This window comes from Balaenoptera ricei, chromosome 3 (assembly GCF_028023285.1).
Source record: "Balaenoptera ricei isolate mBalRic1 chromosome 3, mBalRic1.hap2, whole genome shotgun sequence".
Lineage (NCBI taxonomy): Eukaryota > Metazoa > Chordata > Mammalia > Artiodactyla > Balaenopteridae > Balaenoptera > Balaenoptera ricei.
The window spans coordinates 92,347,837-92,366,399 of NC_082641.1; the positions used below are offsets into that span (position 1 = coordinate 92,347,837).

Sequence of the window (18,563 nt, forward strand, 5' to 3'; positions counted from 1 at the left end):
TTGTGTTTGCCAGAGAACTCGCCTCGGCTACTACTGTGTGAGGAAAGGGAGTAGGATGTTGAACTCGTCCCTAATGGCACCTGTATCAACTCCAGCCTTGGCCTCCAAGGCAAATGACGATGAAAAGTTTGCATCTTTTGATAGATAGGGTGGTTGGTTCTTTTTCTCTGAATGGGATGGACTGTCTTCAGTTGATTCCTCAGGTGTCTTCCGCGGAAGAGGCTTGCTTCCGGTTAGTTGCATAGGATGTAAATAGTTCCTCAGCTTCACCGACCCAGACTTCCCAAGCTGCCGAGGGTGGTGAGTCCAGATCTTATGAATTCTGGGTCTTCTTCTTTTCCCTCATACTCTTATGTATTTGCTTTAGTAAGAGTTACACATGACATAGTTTAAAGACTCAAATAGCTCTGGAAGAGTTTTGAAGATCTGCACTCCTGCCCCTTATATTGCCCTTCCTTAAAAGCAACCACTGTCCCTTCATTTATGACAGATTATTTTGTCATTTACCTCTGTTTCTAAATAATATCCTTGTTTAGTTACCTTTTAATTTTTATGTTTTACACATTAGCTCTTTTATTTATTTATTTATTTATTTGGCTGCGCTGGGTCTTAGTTGCGGCATATCTGCGGGATTTAGTTCCCTGACAAGGGATGGAACCTGGGCCCCCTGCATTGGGAGCATGGAGTTTTAACCACTGGACCACCAGGGAAGTCCCTACACATTAGCCCTTGATACCCACCAGAAGATAAGGATTTGGCTTTCTTTCCTCCTTCCTGCCTGCCACACATGCAGGCTTGATAGTAATAAAAGATGTCCCCATCTTCCTCAGGGATAATTTTGGTTAGATAAGGCTTCACTGCTTTTATTATTATGACTTGTTAAGCACTGTTTAGTTGGGCCATATAGTATATATATAATGTACATGCAGTGTTAACTGCAGTGTTTTAGTTTCCCCGGAATCAATAATTGTTTCCTTATTTCTATATTTAGGCCTATTTTGAGTGTCCTTGTTGTTTTAATTTGTCCTAGTGTCTACATTTCTATTAACTTGCTTTTTAAATTTTCTATCTAAAGAAATGTAGTTACAGGAAATTAGCGGAAGCTCTGTCATCCTTTGGTCTCCTTCCCCGCAGCCGCCACCACGTTGATATTACCTTGATTTTTAATTCTTGGTAATTATGGATATATTCTTTCTTTTCCTCTGGCCTTACCTATTTTTCAAACATATTTATTTGTATTTTCCTTCTTTCTGGGAGATTTTCTCAATCCAATCTTCCACTTTTCAGTTTTGTTCCATTCTGCTGTTTATGCCATACATTGTGTTCTTATTTCAGCTGTTATATTTTTCATACCTAGTAGTTTTGCTTGGCTCTTCCCTATGTTTTCTTGTTCTTCTTTCATGTCGCTGTATTTCTTTTAGCATAGCTGTTTTTAAATTTTTGGTCGTTCACTTCTAAAATTTCTGCTGCTGATAGAATCTGTAGTTGATTGTGTTGTCTCTGTTTTGAACTGGTTGTACTTTTCAAATACCTTGTTATTTTGGCCTGTAAGTTCCTTCTCCTCCAGGAGTATCAGCTATTCCATCGGGTGTTAGAATGGAGGAGGCCACACCCTGACCCATGCTAGTCCATAAGCTCAGGGCAGGGGTGTGTGAGTCCTAGGGTGGGGACTCCAGGCAGCAGAAAAGCCACAGGTGATTACCCTTCCCCCACTAAACAGCTCCTCAGGTGCAGGTGTCACCCTTTCCTCCCCAAGCAGCTGCTCCTAAGTTGGAATTCACAGCTCTAGGGGTTGGAGCAGGAGGGCTTGAGGAGGAACTGCCCTGGCTACTTAGTCCCTAGCTGTTCTCCCCAGTGCCTCACAGGGCAGGACTTCTATGCCAAAACCTCTGTTTTAGAAAAAGTATAGGAGAATGTTTTTTAACTTGGAGGTATAGAAACTAGACAGAAATTTCTATATGACAATGGGCAGTATAAGCAAAGATAAAATCATGACAGACTAGGAGGATGTATTTACAACACTTACACCAGGTAAGGAATTAATATCCAGAATATATAAAAACATTTACAAGTAAGAAGAAAAGGAGAAAAATGAACAAAGGTTATAAATAGACATTTCACAGAAGAGAAAAAAATATGCGTAGTCAGTGATCTGGGAAATGTGAGTTAAAATAGTGAAATACCATATTACATTTAAATACCTGCTCGTTACATTGGCAGGTATCTAAAAGGATGAGAATATCTGGTATTGGTGAATATATTGGGAAATGGATGTGTGGTGGTAATGCTATAAATTGGAATAGCCTTTTTAAAGGAGGCCTTGACAGTTTCTTGTCACAATGAAAATGATACTCTAGCAATTCTAAGTATCCATCCTAAGGAAATGTTCACCACGCATAAGAGAGCTGCATAAGGACATTTATTGCAGCATTTTTGGTTATAAATAAAAATTATAAAAAAAAAAACCCTGCAGCGTCCGTCAACTGGTAAATGGTAAAATGAATTAATAGTACATCCATACAAGTTAAATGAAATGAAATCCATTTGTAGAGATATAGAAATTTTGCATAATTCATTAATTATAAAAAATTATAGAATATTACAGTATGAAACCACTTATGGTTAAAAAAAAGAAAAGCTAAATAGTTTAAAAGCTTAAATGAAAACATGGATAGTCTCTTAATTTTGAATGCTGTTACCACAGAACGCCTTTAACATAGCTGAAAATTTTTCCTTCAAAACAAATGGGAAAAAAATTGGTCTGTGGGAAGATTTAAGATTCCAGAGATTGCTGGATTTTTTGTGTGCTTTTGTTATCCAAAGATATTTAGCACTTATAAAAATAATTTTATAATCTTTAATTTGAATGTCCATATTTTAAACTTAAAATATTTTTGAACCCCTTAATAAGATCCATCTAACGGCAGTGACATCACATTGCGGTCTCTAACAGAAGGAAACTGGGCTTTTGCCTTGGGCCCCACTGCTCGCCCTGAACAGAATCCCGTCCGTCCGCAGAACCACTCACACCAGTATCTGACCTCAGACTTCCGAAACACAAGCCCGACTTCAGCCTGCTCCTGATCGCCTCTGCTAATGGGAGGCCCCTTGAGGTAGAAAGTATCCAGAATAAAAGATAATCACCAAGTCATTTATATTTGATTTTGAAGTACATTACAAAAATTGCTTTGCAACAAATTTTCCTCCCTAACAGTAAAACAAATGCACATCCATTAGTAGTGAGCGTCCAGCTGTTTGATGTCACGGCGTCCAGAATGAGAGAGTGAATTTACCGCATATGTTCCAAATAGATAATATACTTGAGATGATTAAAAATTGATTGTGCTGTCAATAAAAATGCTTTCTTCCTGCATTAGTGGCGTATTCTGAGTGGCTTCAGTGAACTGACTGAGAAAAGGTCTCTGAATTGCAGTGTGTAGGAGACTATCCCATTTTAAGGACTAGCATAGATCTTACCTGCGCCATTGCTACAATCACAAGGTGATTGTGTGGGAGGATGAAAAGGAGACCTGCAACTAAGGCCATGTTTACTATTTTATCTTTTGCAGAATTAGTATTGTTGGCCTTTTCCCCCCATTTTTCTAAAGCAGCCTATAAGATTGCAGGAATATAAGAGGAACCAATGATTAGGCATCAAGGGTTAGTCGAGAAGATACTGTTCAATGTATTGAGCTAGAAAAAGTGGATTCTGCCTGTTCAGAGCTTTGCTCTGAGGTCCATCTTTGAACAGAAGGTTTAAAAATAAATGTATTTATTTAAAAATAATTTTTTTCTCTGATTGTTAAAGTAGTGTATTTCTTTATTTAGCAGATATTTATTTAGAACCTCTATGTGCCAGAATCTGTTCTAGGTCAGGGGGATTTTGGTGAATAAAACAAAATCCCTGCTGTCATACTGTTTGCATTTGTGTTGTGTGTGTGTGCATGTGTGTTGGGGCATGTTTTAGATAGGGAAGAAAATAGTATTTGGAAGACTACCACTGTTATCATCTTAGGGTAGTCTTCCTTTTTTTTTTTAATGTGCAGATAAATTGCTTGATGTAAGACAATTGTTATTGTCTTAACCATCGATGTATGGTTGAAACCATATATATCAGGGGTCCCCAACCCCCAGGCCGTGGACCAGTACCAGTCCGTGGCCTGTTGGGAACCGGGCCACAGAGCAGGAGGTGAGCGGCGGGCAAGCAGGCGAAGCTTCATCTGCTGCTCCCTGTCGCTTGCATCATCACCTGAACCATCCCCCCGCCCCCCCCCCCCCCCCCGCAGAAAAATCATTGTCTTCCACGAAACTGGTCCCTGGTGCCCAAAAGGTTGGGGACCGCTGATATATATGATATATGATTCTATAACTCACTTTTTTTCAATTAACACAATATTATGAGTATTTTCTCGTTCAATATTCTTTGACATAAATGTCTAATCCATTATAGATAATAACTTATTCATTCCCCAGTTAATAGACATTTAGGACATTTACCTTGCTATTTTAACTAATGCTACAATGAATATCTTTGCACCTCATCTTTACTCTCATTTGAATCATCTTCTAGATTTATTTTTAAAACAAGGTTGAATAAACTTTGGCAAGTTGAAGTCCTGATCCAGACCATCACCTGTATTGTTTCACCCATTGACAGAGAGCATAACATTTCTCTTCTTAACTTTGTAGGAGGCAAAAAAGATAGAAGAATCTTCCCCTTCCCATGTTCGTTTTTACCTTTCATTTGTGCGTGCTGAGCAGCCTGTTTTAACTTTAGCCCATGACCATTCTCGTGGCTACGTTGCAAAGGCTTCCCAAGGCTTCTGTTTCTGATCAAGTGATTGCAGCATACCAGGAAGTCAGTGTTGACATACATTTTTTCTGACATTAACTCTCAGTTCTCACCAGGCTAGTCCCAAACCGTGCATATTAAGTGTATCCCTACCTTGGAAATACCTCTTCTAGGGGAAAATTGAGTAGTGACAGCATTAGAATCATAGACAGAATTATCTGGTCTGTTGTAATTTGTAATTTAAGGATTTAGTGTGTCTGTGCTAATAGTGCCGAGAGTTGAGTTGAAATGGCATGCCCGGACTCTTTGTCTGAGTGGGCTTGTGTTTGCTGTTGGAAGTATCGTCAGCGGGCACTTTGGGGGCAGCTTGATTAAAAGGATGGCCAGATCTGTGTAGCTCAGGGTATTCCTCGGCTGTAGAGTAGTTACATAGATTAAGAAAAGGGAGTTGTAAAAGCTGGTGGCTGAATATCACCTTGAGAGTTGAATAGTAATTAACTTTATTTTTAATACAAGAAAGTTACTTCATATGAGAACTGGAAAATGCTCACGATGTAGGTAAAGAGCAGTAATTATTTTATTGTCTCAAGACGATAGCTAGAGGGTACCAGAAAGAACTAACTGAACAGCCTGGAGAATAGCCTATAAAGTTAATCACATTGCAGAGGTACAGAAATGTAGACTCTTGGCTCTGGTCCTGTCTGGTAGCCATGCTTAATTCATCCAGAAAAGGTGAATGAATCAGCTTTTCTGGGTTGCTGAAGGGCTGTTACCTGCATAGGCAGGTAATATTTCAGAGATTTTTCAACAACAGTAAGAACTGTAGGATGTGGTAATACTACTACTATCTTGTACGTTTTTTAATTTGTGACTTTCCTAAAAATTCTGCAGAAGAGAAAATCGACTCTTAGAGAGGTTGTTTGATTTACCTAAAGTCATAGAACAGATACCAACTCTCCTGGTTCTTAACCCAGTGAGTCATTTCTACTTCACCTTGAGGCCTGTGGGCATGTGTGTCTACATCAATAATCCATTCCTGACAATTAGATATTCTACGTAGGAATACGAGCCAGGAGACTATTTCTTACAATTTTAAATAGTAACAATTAAAATGTATTACATGTCAATTTAAAACTCCATGCCAATTTCCTAAATATTAATACAGCAAGATGCCCCTGTATAAATAACAAATATATTGGATGTTAGATGCTAAAAACTAAATCCAAATAGTTCCTGCTCTCCAAATAGTTAATATAGTTGGTGGGAAACTATTGCTTTGTTTGCAGTAAGTAGTACATGGCACGTCCCCTTGGACACTGCATTCTCTTCAAAATGTCCACACAGAATTCCGATGTTCTGTCAAGAATGTAACTTTTCCTTTTCCTGTATATCATTTTGTCTAAATTGTTTTATTAAGTTTTAGGTGTGTGTGTATGTATTAGCGTTACCTATATAAGCAGCCGATGGAGGGATTTCCCTGGTAGTCCAGCGGTTAAGACTCCACGCTTCCACTGCAGGGGGCGCGGGTTCCATCCCTGGTTGGGGAACTAAGATCCCGCATGCTTTGTGTGTGGCCGGAAAAGAAACCCCAAAAAAAACAAATGATGGAAAACATGAATGTTTGGATACTGAAAACCACAGGGAAATGTTAACTAGAGAGATGGTCTCTAGGGTCTGCCTGTTAATAACCTGGCTGTAAGCAGAGGACATTAAAGCTAAAGCCAGTGAAAACTGCAGTCACACTTAGTTCTGTGCTTCGGGTTAATGCAAATGTGTAGTTCAGAAAACCAGGTTTCTCTGGCGTATCTTCACAAGGATGGCTGGCCAAGCCCAGTGTGTGCTGGAGCAGAGTCACTTGGAAAACTAAAAGTAAATGTGGAGCTACACACACACACTAAAGACTGAGGATATTTCAAGGAATTGGCTTCATTTAAGAGCTTGGACCTGTAACAGAAGGTCTTACTTGCCACTGTGTCTGTGCGGGCTCACTGGAGTTTTGGGTGGTTGCACGTACAGCTGTAGTGAGACTACGAGATGGCCAGTCTGAATCTTTGCCCTTCCCCTTCCTACTGCCATGCTTTCCCATCCTTTGCTTTCCTAACTCTGAACATCCCATTTTCAGTAAATGAGTTTTGGAGTCTGTCGCACGTAAGGGGTGGGAGAGGTAAAGAGAGGGCTGGCTTAAAATCATAACTTGGAGATTATGGCAATGAATTGCATTTGGCTGAATTCTCTGATATGGAAAGCAGGCAACCTTTTGGGAATACATGGAGAAAATTTTGTCTGTAGCTGTTAATAGTCACTGATTCTACTTATTATTTTATGTTGTTTTCTAATATAGTTTGGCTTGAATATTTACATTTTAAAATACATTGTTTTTTAATAAATTACTTTCACTTTGTTTTTTCTTTATATTCCAGTTAGAAGACTGTTTTGTTTTGTTTTTTTGTAATTGTGTATGTAAGTATGTCATGACTTTGCATTTCATTTCAGGTAGTAAAAGGAGAGGTAAGAACAAAATAATTGTTTAAAAAGGGTGTATGTTGGTCCTGGGATTTGATTTTACCTGGCTTAAAGCTCTAATGAGGTAGCTTGTTACTGTTTCATGGATGTTGGTAGAAGACACAGTATTCTTGGGATAGGGACAGAGCCTTACTATGCTAGATGCTCCAAGTGTTTCTTATTTTCTTACAAAATCTGTATGAGGTAGATTTTTTAAAATTTCTATTAATATTTTTTTTTTTATAGAGTCAAAACAGACTTAAGCAATTAGGTAACTTGCACAAGGTTTTCCCAGCTAGTGAGAAGACTGGAACCAGCTTTTCTGAGCCCAGTTCTCTTACCTCTATATACTGTAGTATACAATTCTCTTAGTCCCCAGTTTGTTGGGTGGAGAGATCTGTGTATATCTTTAGATCAAGATTTTAAATTTTGTGTATTTTGCTTTGTATTCTTACTGATTTCTAGTTTTTTGATATATCAATTTTTGATGGAAATGTTAAAAATCGATTGTGGATTTTGTCCATTTATCTATATAATTCTGACTTTCAAGTTTATACATTTCAAAGCTATATTGGAAGTGATATATAATTATAAAAATTAAAATTATATAATTGTAAATATAAAAAACACAAACCTATATATATTTACGTATTTCAGAGACATATAGGTTCAGGCAAATTGTTCTCCTTGACTAACTGTTTTCCTTCTTTATCACTGTTTACTTATTTTGCCTTATGTTTATGTACTATTAATATTACTATAATATATGAGCTAATTTGAGAGTTGGTATTTGTCAGATACATCTTTTTTCATCTCCTTATTTTCAGTGTTCCTAATTGGTTTTACCTCTGGTGTGTTTCTTATCAGAAGCATATAGCCATAGTTTGTTTTTTTAAAATCCAGTCTGGTAACCCCTGTCTTTTGAAAGCTCGCCCTCCGACCCTGATCTGTTTAGAACCTGCATTTTGTTTTGTATTTTGAGTGTCATAGAAGTTCAAAGTGTAATGGAAATTTCTCAGAGCCAACGTGGTACTGCTGGGGTGAGTTTTGGGCACAAATGTGTGCATTTTAACTCAAGCTCTCTGTCATTAGTAGTAGCCCCTTAGCAGGTTTGCATCTCTAGAGCAAACTTAAAAGACCATCTTAGAAAGGAACGTAGCTTCTTGATTATTTGAATACATTCTTTGGTTTGGAATAAAAGGACTATAGAAATAAATATATATGGCGTAAGAAGTTGAAAGGTTTTTACTTTAAGGAGGAGAAGTAAAAACTACAGATTTGGAATCTCAAGAAATGACTTCTGTTTTTTATAGAGTCACCTATGCTGTGTGGAATACAATATAGTTAGAAGCTTTTAAGCTGAAAGAACACAGTATGCTGTTTATCAAACATTCTAGGGAAATGAGCATATCATTCTGAATGTTCCCTTTTTTGCTCATTCATTACATTATAGCGGAATAAATTGCTTGGACAACTTAAAGTGCTGAGTTATTTATCATTTGAATAAACAGTAAAGGTTTTTTCAAAGTAAACATAGTGTGACAGTTCTTGTTGTGTAAGTGTTTAGGGTAGAACTCTTGTCAATTTTTCATCTCAATAGCAAAGTAGAGCCATAAAGGAAGAGTTAAGAATAATATCTACGTTCAAGGTGAAAGATGATGAACAGCTGACTGTAAAGATTCCTTGAAGGCTAAGATCTACCCAAAACTGAGATCCCACTAAGGGAAGCATTCAAGAATGGCCAGGGTATTTTTTTCTATAACAGGATGAATAAAGGTGACAAACTTACTGAGGTAAGCCTGTTGAGAACAAGCCTCATAGATACCTACGTGGACAGGGTTTACACACACAGATAAATACTATTTTTTTAATTGATTAAGAGTTATAATTAATAAAAGTCTCTTGTAACTCTCAACTAAAAAGTGGTCCAAGTCAGGAAGGAAGTTAAGCTGCTGGACTTGGTGTGTTTTGCCTTTCTTTTGTCAGTCTCAGCTTTTCCTTACTAGGTCATTATTTGTCATGTTTTTTCCATCTAAGAAAAGCGCACCTGTATCCTGCAGGAAACACTGGAAGTGCTGTTGGGGCAAATAGCAGAGGCAGTGCCATCCCCAGAGTAGTGGTGGCAGCGTGTGTCGTCAGATGCCGCTGCCCTCTGTCACCATGCTGCCTCTCCTCTGTGCAGTGCGGCTTCCTGTTGTGGTGCATGGCTCCCAGCCCGGCCAACGGAGCGGACCTGCTCTACGCGCGCATCATCCGTCCTTTCTTCCTGAAGCACGAGTCGCAGGTGGACAACGTGGTGAATGACTTGAAGGACAAAGCCAAAGAGACTGCAGATGCCATCTCTAAAGAAGGTATGGCTCGGGGACAGCTGATGCAGCGTGTGAGAGGACATGGGATATACCGAGCCCACATAACAAGCTTCCTCACTTCGTGTCCTATAACCTTCCCTCAGCCGAGTGCCAGGGCTAGTCTGGGATCTCTTTCCCAAGACTTTGCCTGTTGCCTTTACTTTTCCCGACATTCTTCTACCATGTCACATAAAACACATCATTCGGTCAGCACATTAGGAAAAATGACTTTCCTTTGGTTGGTAGAGATTTCAGAGAGTCATCTGTATTTATACACAAGTGCAGTCTCTTTACTTCATTTCAGGTTGAACTGCTTAATATGCTGTTCACACTGCTTTTGTTAGAGGGCCAAGAGAATGCCCTCTCTCTCAGCTCTCCTGATCCTTTCATTCAAATACTTATTTGTTGAGGTGCTTAATATGTGCCAAGCATGTTCATAGCACTGGGCATGAACCAGGGAACCAGACAGACCAATGGACCATAGTGAACTCATGAAGGTTACAATCTTGTTGAGAGAGAGAGAGAGACAATACCATTGAAAAGCAAGTTATATGGCATACTTAGCAGATGATACAGAGAAAAATTAAGCAGATAGAAATATAGGGAGTGCCAGGGGCTGAAGGGAAGGTTACAATTTTAAATAGAGTGATGTAGCAAATCCTCACAAAGAAGGCTCTACTGAGTCAAAGTTGAAAGTGTTAAGGGTAGGAGCCATGGGGAAGAAAGCTCCAGATAGAAGAAATGGCATGTGCAAAAGCCGGGAGCGGGCAGAGTAGGATTGGTGGGGGGTGATCTAGAGGGAGAGTTGAAGGAGACAAGGTTAGAGAGGTTGGGGAGTGGAGCTGGAAGAGGACAGATCATATAATGCCCTCCAGGCTGTTGTAAGGGCTTTGGCTTTTATTCTGCGTGAGATGGGCGTGAGATGGGCGTGAGATGGGGTGCCACTGGAGAACTGTGAGCAAAGGAGCAACATGATTCGTCCTCTGTTGGAACAGGCTTATGTTGGCCACTGTATTAGGAATAGACTGAAGGGGGACAAGAAGGAAATCAGGAGACCAGTTAAAAGGTTATTGCGGTGATCTGGCTGAAGATGGTGGTGGTGGCTTGACTTGTTTGTAGTGGTAGCAGTAGGAGGTGAGAAGTCAGATCCTTGCTATGTTCTGGAGTTAGAACCAGTAGGATTTGCTTATGGATCAGCAATGGAGTACGAGAGAGGAGTCAAGGACGAGGCCAAGCGTTTTTAGCCTGAACACATGGAAGGATAGGATTGCCACTGAGCTGGGGAAGACTGGGTGTTAACAGGTGTAGAAGGGAAAATAAGGAATTTAGTTCTGGACATACCTTTGTGTCTCCTGGGTACATGGAGAAGTCGGCACAGCCAGGTGGATATGGATGTTGAGAGTTCAGGAGACAGGGCAGGGCTAGGGATAGAAATTTGGTGGGGGTGTTACCCACATATGGACAGTATAATAAGCATGAGACTGGATGAGATCACAAGGGAGTGAGTGTAGTTAGAAAAGAGGAAGTCTGAGGCCTGGGCCCTGTGGCCACCAATATTTAGAGATTGAAGAAATGAGAAGCAACCAAAAAAGCAGACTGATAAGGACTGGCCAGTTGAGCAAGCAAGAAAACTCGAGACTGTGGTATCCTTGGGGCCAAGTGAAGACACTGTTTCAAAGAGGAGGGAGGGGTCCGTGGCCACATGGTGCAGACGGGTCAAGGAGGATAAGGGCTGAAAACTGACTCTTGGATTTAGCAGTGAGGAAGGCGCTAGTGGTCTTGACAAAACAGAGTTTGTGGGGTGGCGAGAGCAAAATCCTGATCAGAATGGATTTTATGGGAGGAAGGGCATGAGAGAACATAGATTAGTCTTTTGAGAAGTTTCCCGCAGAGAGGAGTAGAAGAATGGGGCTGTAACTGGAGGAAGGTACTAGGGTCCTGAGGATGTTTATTTCTTTTTCTTAAGGTAGAAGAAACAAAGTACATTTGAAAATTAATAGGAATGATCCAGTAGAGAGCAAAAAAATGATAGGAGTGAGAAGGTGAATTGCTGGAGCTCTGTCCTGGAATAGACCAGAGGAGACAGGGTCTAGAGTACAAATAGAGGGATCGGTCGTAGGAGCGGGAACAGTTTAGAATTATAGGAGGGGAATCAGTGTTGATGGGTGAAGATGCTGGTAGCTGAGCGTATGTGATGGTGAGAGCTTACAGAAGTGATTTTCTCATCACTTCAAATTCCTCAGGAAACTAAGAAGAAAGAAGGTCAACTGAGAGAGGGTGGGGAAGGAGGTGATAGAAAGGGGAGATGGTATGAAATAGTTACTTAGGACGAGGGTCAGCAAGCTTTTTCCGTAACGGGTCAGATAATAAATACTTCAGCTTTTGCCGGCCGTCAGGTCTCTGTGGCATCTACGCAACCCTGCCATTGTTGCTTCACGCAACACACAGCCAGAGGTGACACGGTGACCAGTGAGTGTGACTGTAGTGTGCTGGCCGCTCTAAGACGGGAGAGTGGATGGACTGGGTCAGTGTCGTGTGATCGCCAGGGGGCATTAGAGGCTCACTGGAGGTTTGTGTTCCTGAACTTACAGTGAGGCCGCGTATTCTGCTTGTGTCTTCTTTTCCAGCCACATTTCCAGCTGCATGGGTGCAGCCGTGGGATAGATGGAGAGCTGCGTCCGGGTTGACTTGGTTAAGTAGGAGCTCTGAAGGGGGATCTAATGAGTGGTTCATGTTTGATGGCAGAGGAGGGAAGTGAGGACAAAAGGGAAGTGAGGGACAGTGAAAGGGGCGATAGAATCGATGGACTATACAACCAGGTGGTGGGGGAAGAAGAACTCGAGTCAGGAAAATAGAGGGAGCGGGCTGCAAAGATAGGAGGTGATGGTGGAGTGGGACGCTCGGCACTGAGACCAGAGAGGGGCAGCCATTACTGGCTGTGACAGTGAGGACGTGAGGTAGGCTGGAGCAGGTAGGGTGGAATGTCAAGGTTATTGGAGGGGAGGAACCAAGAGGCCAGGATACTGGAAGAATATTGTAATCACTGATAATTAAAGTAAGAGTAGTGCTAGAGAGTGATATTAAGTTTGGAGGTAAAATCTTAAAGAAATGAGGCAGCACAGCCCAAGGGTCAGCGGACTGGAAAAAGAAGGGCAAGTGGGAAAGATAATCTGATGACATGAGATTCTGAACATGGCCCTGAAGAACAAAGGACGCTTTCTGGACCTCCAGACCCAGTAGTACCAGGGTCATGGAAGGAAAAAACAGCCGACACTTGAGAAAGCAGTGTCCTTAGGGGACAGCCAGGTTTCTGTAAAAGCAACAAGGTAAAGGACACATTCAGAGAAATGGATGAGGATAGAGGAGAGCTCGCTAATGATGGGACTTAAATTCCAGAGGGCACAGTAAGGGTTTTAAAAAGCGGAGAATGGGCATAGAATTAGAGAATTAAAAAAAAAAAAAAGTTCTACAATAATGAGAAAGTGGGAGACAAGAGGTGACCTGGCCCCTGGGGAAGGAAGATCCCCCAGACGGTCCCCCAGCAGCTGTGTGTCCCAGCAGTGGTGTGCTCTCCCCTCCCCCGCATCACAGGCCGTTCTCTCCCGACGCTTGCTCCTGGGCACATGGCTCCAGTCTCCTTCAGAATGTTTTTTACAGTTTCTTCACATCCTCCCACGTTGGAATCGCCAGTTCCTTTTTAAGAGATTTCTTAACTGTTCCTCCTTGCTCTTAGCCTAACCAGCAACCTCTGATGATGTCATTTCTGTCTAGTTTGCCCACATTTCTTAGTCTTTGATTCTCTCAGATCTCAGTACTCTGAAATCCGATTTTACTTTGATCCGATTTTACTTTGATACATTCCTAAACAGAGGTGTGAGAATGAAAATAAGTTAAGAGGAATTTAGGTGCTGACACATTTTAGACTTTTCTCCGAGTTTCTGGATTCTCCAAAAAGGACATTTTTGCAAAAGGCTAGTTAAGAGAGAAGCTGCAGTTTCTGTGTAAACTTTGTTCAGCAATTTTAATTGAGTGAAGGGAGAGCAGCTGTCAGGCAGCTGGTGAACAAGGAGGGTCTGCTTGGCTGGCATTCCCCTTGGGGCTCCATCAAGAACAGCTGCAGTTTGTGGAATCTCAGGAGGCCTGGAGGCTTCCAGAACACTCCCCGCTGCCCCATCACACATATCACACTCGTTCTTACAGCACATTCCAAGCCACTTGGTAATTAGGCAGGGTAGGTGGGGCTTAATCTCCCACAGATGTAAGAATATTTTCCTGATGAATGTAGCTTTGTGCCACGAACTTGAAGACTTACAGCAAACTCTTCCCATCATACAAGGAAATGGTGGCACGATAGAACATAAACATGCATATAAGTATTCCGTCATTTCTTGATTTGGGGAATGATGATTTTCTCTGATTTTTGTCACTAAGGCATAGACAGCCAACCCTGTTGTCATCAGATTGAGACATAGTGAAATTGTACAGGTGAGTGCCCAGACACAAAGGAGAATTTCTTGAATGTACAGGGGACACTATACGCTCAAGGAATCTCTACTTCTTGTGATACTTAAAGGACAGAGGGCAATGGCTTAGGTGACAGTCACTACAAGGGGGCTAGGCCAGACGACCTTCAGTAACTCTGCTCAGGTACTCAGGATTTGCCCTTGAAGAGGTCTCTTGTCCATTTCCGGGAAACTCTCCTAGCCCTGCCCACGAACCTCGGTATGTTCTCATCTGAGCATGAGTCATTCAAGTTGTTAATCTAGTAGCTACATTAGGCACAGAACCGCATTGCAAGTAGCTCTGATGTAATTTTCTTTCCTCCTAACAGCCAAGAAAGCTGCTGTGAATTTACTGGGTGAGGAAAAGAAGAGCACCTAAATCACTGACTGGATGAAACCTTTCTGCCCTCTCTGTACCTTCCTTTTAGAGCTTGATGTTATATTAGGAACTGTGGTATAATCATTTTAATAATGTTGCCTTGGAAACATTTTTGATATATTAAAAAAAGGAATGTGTAAGTTTTTTTGCTTACTTTTACTGTCTGTATACACAGGGAGCATTTAAATTTAATGTAATGGGCAGTGTCCAAGTTTTTGGAAAGTACATTTTGCCTCTGGGTAGGAAAAGACATGATGTCACCATCCTGCAGGAAATATAAACTTAAAATTATATATCCTACAGGCTTTGTACTTCAGTGGGCTCTCTCTGCATGCATTTTCTCTGTACTTTTAGGATACTCTATAACGGTCTACTTCATGTAAAGTACAATTTTGTATTAAATGTTTTTGATGTATTTGTGCATACACACGCATAGGGAAGTGTTACTGTCGGGCATAATGCTCATGGGGAGCTCCTGCCGAAGGCTGAAGGTTCCACTGTGCTGGTGTGATCTGAATAATACTTCAGAAAAGCAATACACATGAGTAATGTTTCATATGAACAGTTAAGTGATAAATGAGGCTGAACTGGAGGTTGGCCTGGTGGTTTTCCTAACATTGTAGCAGCTGAATACAAAAACAGCTTTGTACAGCAGTCAGTTGAGTGATAAATGGGGAAATGTACACACACACACATCACAGCTCCCAGTTCTGTAGAACTACTAATATTGTCTTGTAGCTCTTTAAAAATTGGCTGATGAGCTTTCAATCTGTCTGTTTTTAAGATGCTATAGTGGAAACCATCCCTGGTTTCACCTTCATAGCTGAATAATATGTTGGTTTAGTCTTGTTTCTTTTCCAGTCTTTTTAAAAGCAGTTAAGGAACCTCCGGAGGCTTGCCCACTTCTGATTACATGTACATTCTTGTTTTTATCATTAGCAACTACATGCTAATGATGACACCAGGCTCTAAGAGCAATTCTCGGAGAAGAAAGGAAGTGTGATATAACCCATAATCCAGTTGGCAGTGGTTAAGACAAACGGCCTTCACCTTCTTTCCCTGGCCTTTATGGTCAAACACCAGACGCTTCCCTAGTTTACAAATCAGAATCATTTGTAGTCCATTTACACGCCTTCACCTTTATGCGTTATTTTGATAAACTGCATACAACCTCATAGTTTAAGTACAGAACACAAAGTTAAAATTAATGTCACTAGCTTGATTAGCCACATAGCTTATAGGGACCTTGACAACTTGTCTGTACTACAGAATCTGAGCTTTGCACCAACCATACTGCTAGGATGCTTCTGAATTAGACTAAACTGACCAAAACAAGAGCCTAACAAAACTCAAATTAAATATCCAGGCCTGTAAAATATTTCTTAAAGCAAATAAAGGTGATTACGTCCCTTTTAGATAACAATTAGGTAAAATCATAATGATGTCTCATGAAATCATTTCTCATGAAATATCAAAGATATCAAAAATAGGGCATAATATCACCCTAATATTATAATAATATGGATAATATCACACCCAATATTATAATAATATTTTTTGGGGGGGGGAATGTGATGATTAGGCATCTTATTAACCATACCTTAAAAAATAAAAACCTTTTAGAAAGCAAACAGAATTAGTTGTTATTGGAAGAAAATCAAGCCTTAGGTTAAAGATTTAAAAAAGTACCTCTAGGAGTATTTAAATCCCTTTCCCTGTAAATAAACTATGCTTTTCTTGGTGGCAGAAGAATGAAAATTAGCAACTTCTAGCTAATCAGAATATATAATCAGATTGTTAGTATACAAAATATGTAACTTTTAGTATACAAAGTATCAGGCAGGGTGGAGCATACAAGTTACTATTGCTCATAACTACTTACAGGCTAATACCAGTTTTAAAACTACTAAGAAAATTCTGAATGCAATTTTTTTTTTTTAATCCCTATAGCTTTACCCTACAGTGCATTCTGTAAGAAATTTTAGTTACTCTTTTTGGCAGTCAACGTGTACATATTAATGACAGGAGAACTTATGAGTTGAGCAATTCTGTCTCAGTTTAGTTTTCCCAAATAAGGTACTGCCATGGCTAGAGTATTTGAAAAACTAATCGAGCCTGTGTCTAGCTATAAGACAAGCATTTGTTTATACATGGACGCTATTTCGGGGATATGTAAAGGCAAAGAATTCCTACGACAATTCTTCTCCTACTTAAGAGCTTCTGATTGACAATTACTGCTACTCTGGAGAGTCTTGTACCTACAGCCTGAAGAACATGAGCATAGCCTTTAAATAAGTTACCACCTATCCTGAAGATGTGATATAGTAAATGAAAATGGATGTAAATAAAATTCCGTTATCTCATTGAGCTGTTTTAGTTCATTTTATTTGATGGGGCTTAAAAGAAATCTAGAATAATTTAAGCAAAATCTTAAGTAAATACAGATAAGTGAACCTTAAACACTGCTGTTTATTGACCCCATTCCTCACCTGGCCTGTAATTTTCCCCTGGTGGTAACTACCTGTCAGAGGAAAGACTTTCCCTAAAAACATACCAACCAAAAAAAGAGTTTCTACCAGTAATTAGCATTAGATGTAGAGGAAACCTAAACTACTCTTGACCTTTGAAATAACACAGGTTTGAACTGCACGGGTCCATTTACATACGGATTTTTTTCAATAAATACATACTATAGTACTACACGATGTGCGGTTGATTGAATATCCAGTTGCTAAACTGCAGCTCTGGAGAGCCGTTTGTTTGCGAAGTTATCACTGGATAGTTGACTGTGATAGCTGTCAGCTGTACTGCTTTCTACTGGCATAATGTATTACACACAGTCACATACAACTACTAGTTGGTGTTGTTATTGCATGTAAGTATATTTTGATGTAGTAAACACATATGTGCCTCCAAATCACTCTGTAGTTTAAGAGACCAAGAAAAGAATTTGGGATTTTATTAAAAATACCTACTTCTGGAGGGCGTACTTTGGTCAGCTTCATCTCCTACATTTGCTTATTACATGTCTGTATGTCTAGAATCATGGTGTTTAGAGTAATAGATACAATTCACATCCTTAGCCATCAAATATTACAGTTCTATATAATATAGCAGGAGAAAGTAAATATATTTGAGAATGACCTTATTTAGAAGTTTTTCTGGCTGCTTACTACAATATTAGCTTATAAAGTATCTTTGTAAACACACACCTCAGAGAATTAAGAGCAATAAAGAGGTTATTTGGTCAAATCAGTGGTTCTCAAACTTGTGTGCATCAGGATTTCTTGGCGGGGGTTGCGGGAGCGGGAATTGGTAAAACAGATTGCTGGCCTCATCCCCAAAGTTTCTGATTCAGGAAGTCTGTGGTGGGGCTGAAAAATCTGCATTTCCAACAAGATCCGAGGTGATGCTAATGATCCAGGAATCACAATTTGACACAAAACCACTGGGTTACACTTACTATACAGAGGTTTTCAGGCCTGGGCTGTGCATTACAATCATCTGAGCAGCTTTCAAAAAATACTGGTATCTGCCTCCACTACCAGAAATTCTAACATTAATCTACTATACACCCAGGTGCCAGTATTTTAAAACTCTTCAGGTGATTCAAATATGCAGCCAGGGTTGAGAATGTGAAATAAAATTCGTATTTATGGCAAGACAAGAAAAATTTAAACATAAAAATTCTTCTCTGTCCTTTGGTCTCCCCTCTCCCCCCAGTGTGCATTGTGTACCCACATTATGCATTGACCAAAGCTCCCCCATCAGCAGGAATACCTGCTCAACCATAAATAGCAACATTCTCCTAGCATCAACAAGACAACTCCTTGAAAGGTAACAGGCCTTCTTGAGCTTGTAAAGGTTCACATGACCCACCACGATGACACTTAGATCTGGATTATGAAAACTGTCAAGTACAAACACATCATCTATCATACAGCCCTCTGTCTCAAAAAAAACCATACATAAACTGTGTCTTGACTTCTAATGGGCAGGATAATTCTCAGAGCTTTCTGAGATGCTCTTCCCGGGTTTGA

General features: G+C 40.2%; 1 protein-coding gene across 1 annotated transcript in view; it reads left to right on the top strand.

Moving 5' to 3' along the window:
* REEP5 (receptor accessory protein 5) overlaps positions 1–16,890 on the top strand; it is a 42,202-nt gene extending 25,312 nt beyond the window's left edge. The window contains exons 4-5 of the mRNA XM_059916879.1: positions 9,477–9,645; positions 14,474–16,890. Coding sequence (XP_059772862.1) covers positions 9,477–9,645; positions 14,474–14,523 — 219 coding nt within the window. The 3' untranslated portion in view covers positions 14,524–16,890. The remainder of the gene's footprint in view (positions 1–9,476; positions 9,646–14,473) is intronic.
* The last annotated feature ends 1,673 nt before the right edge of the window (positions 16,891–18,563 follow it).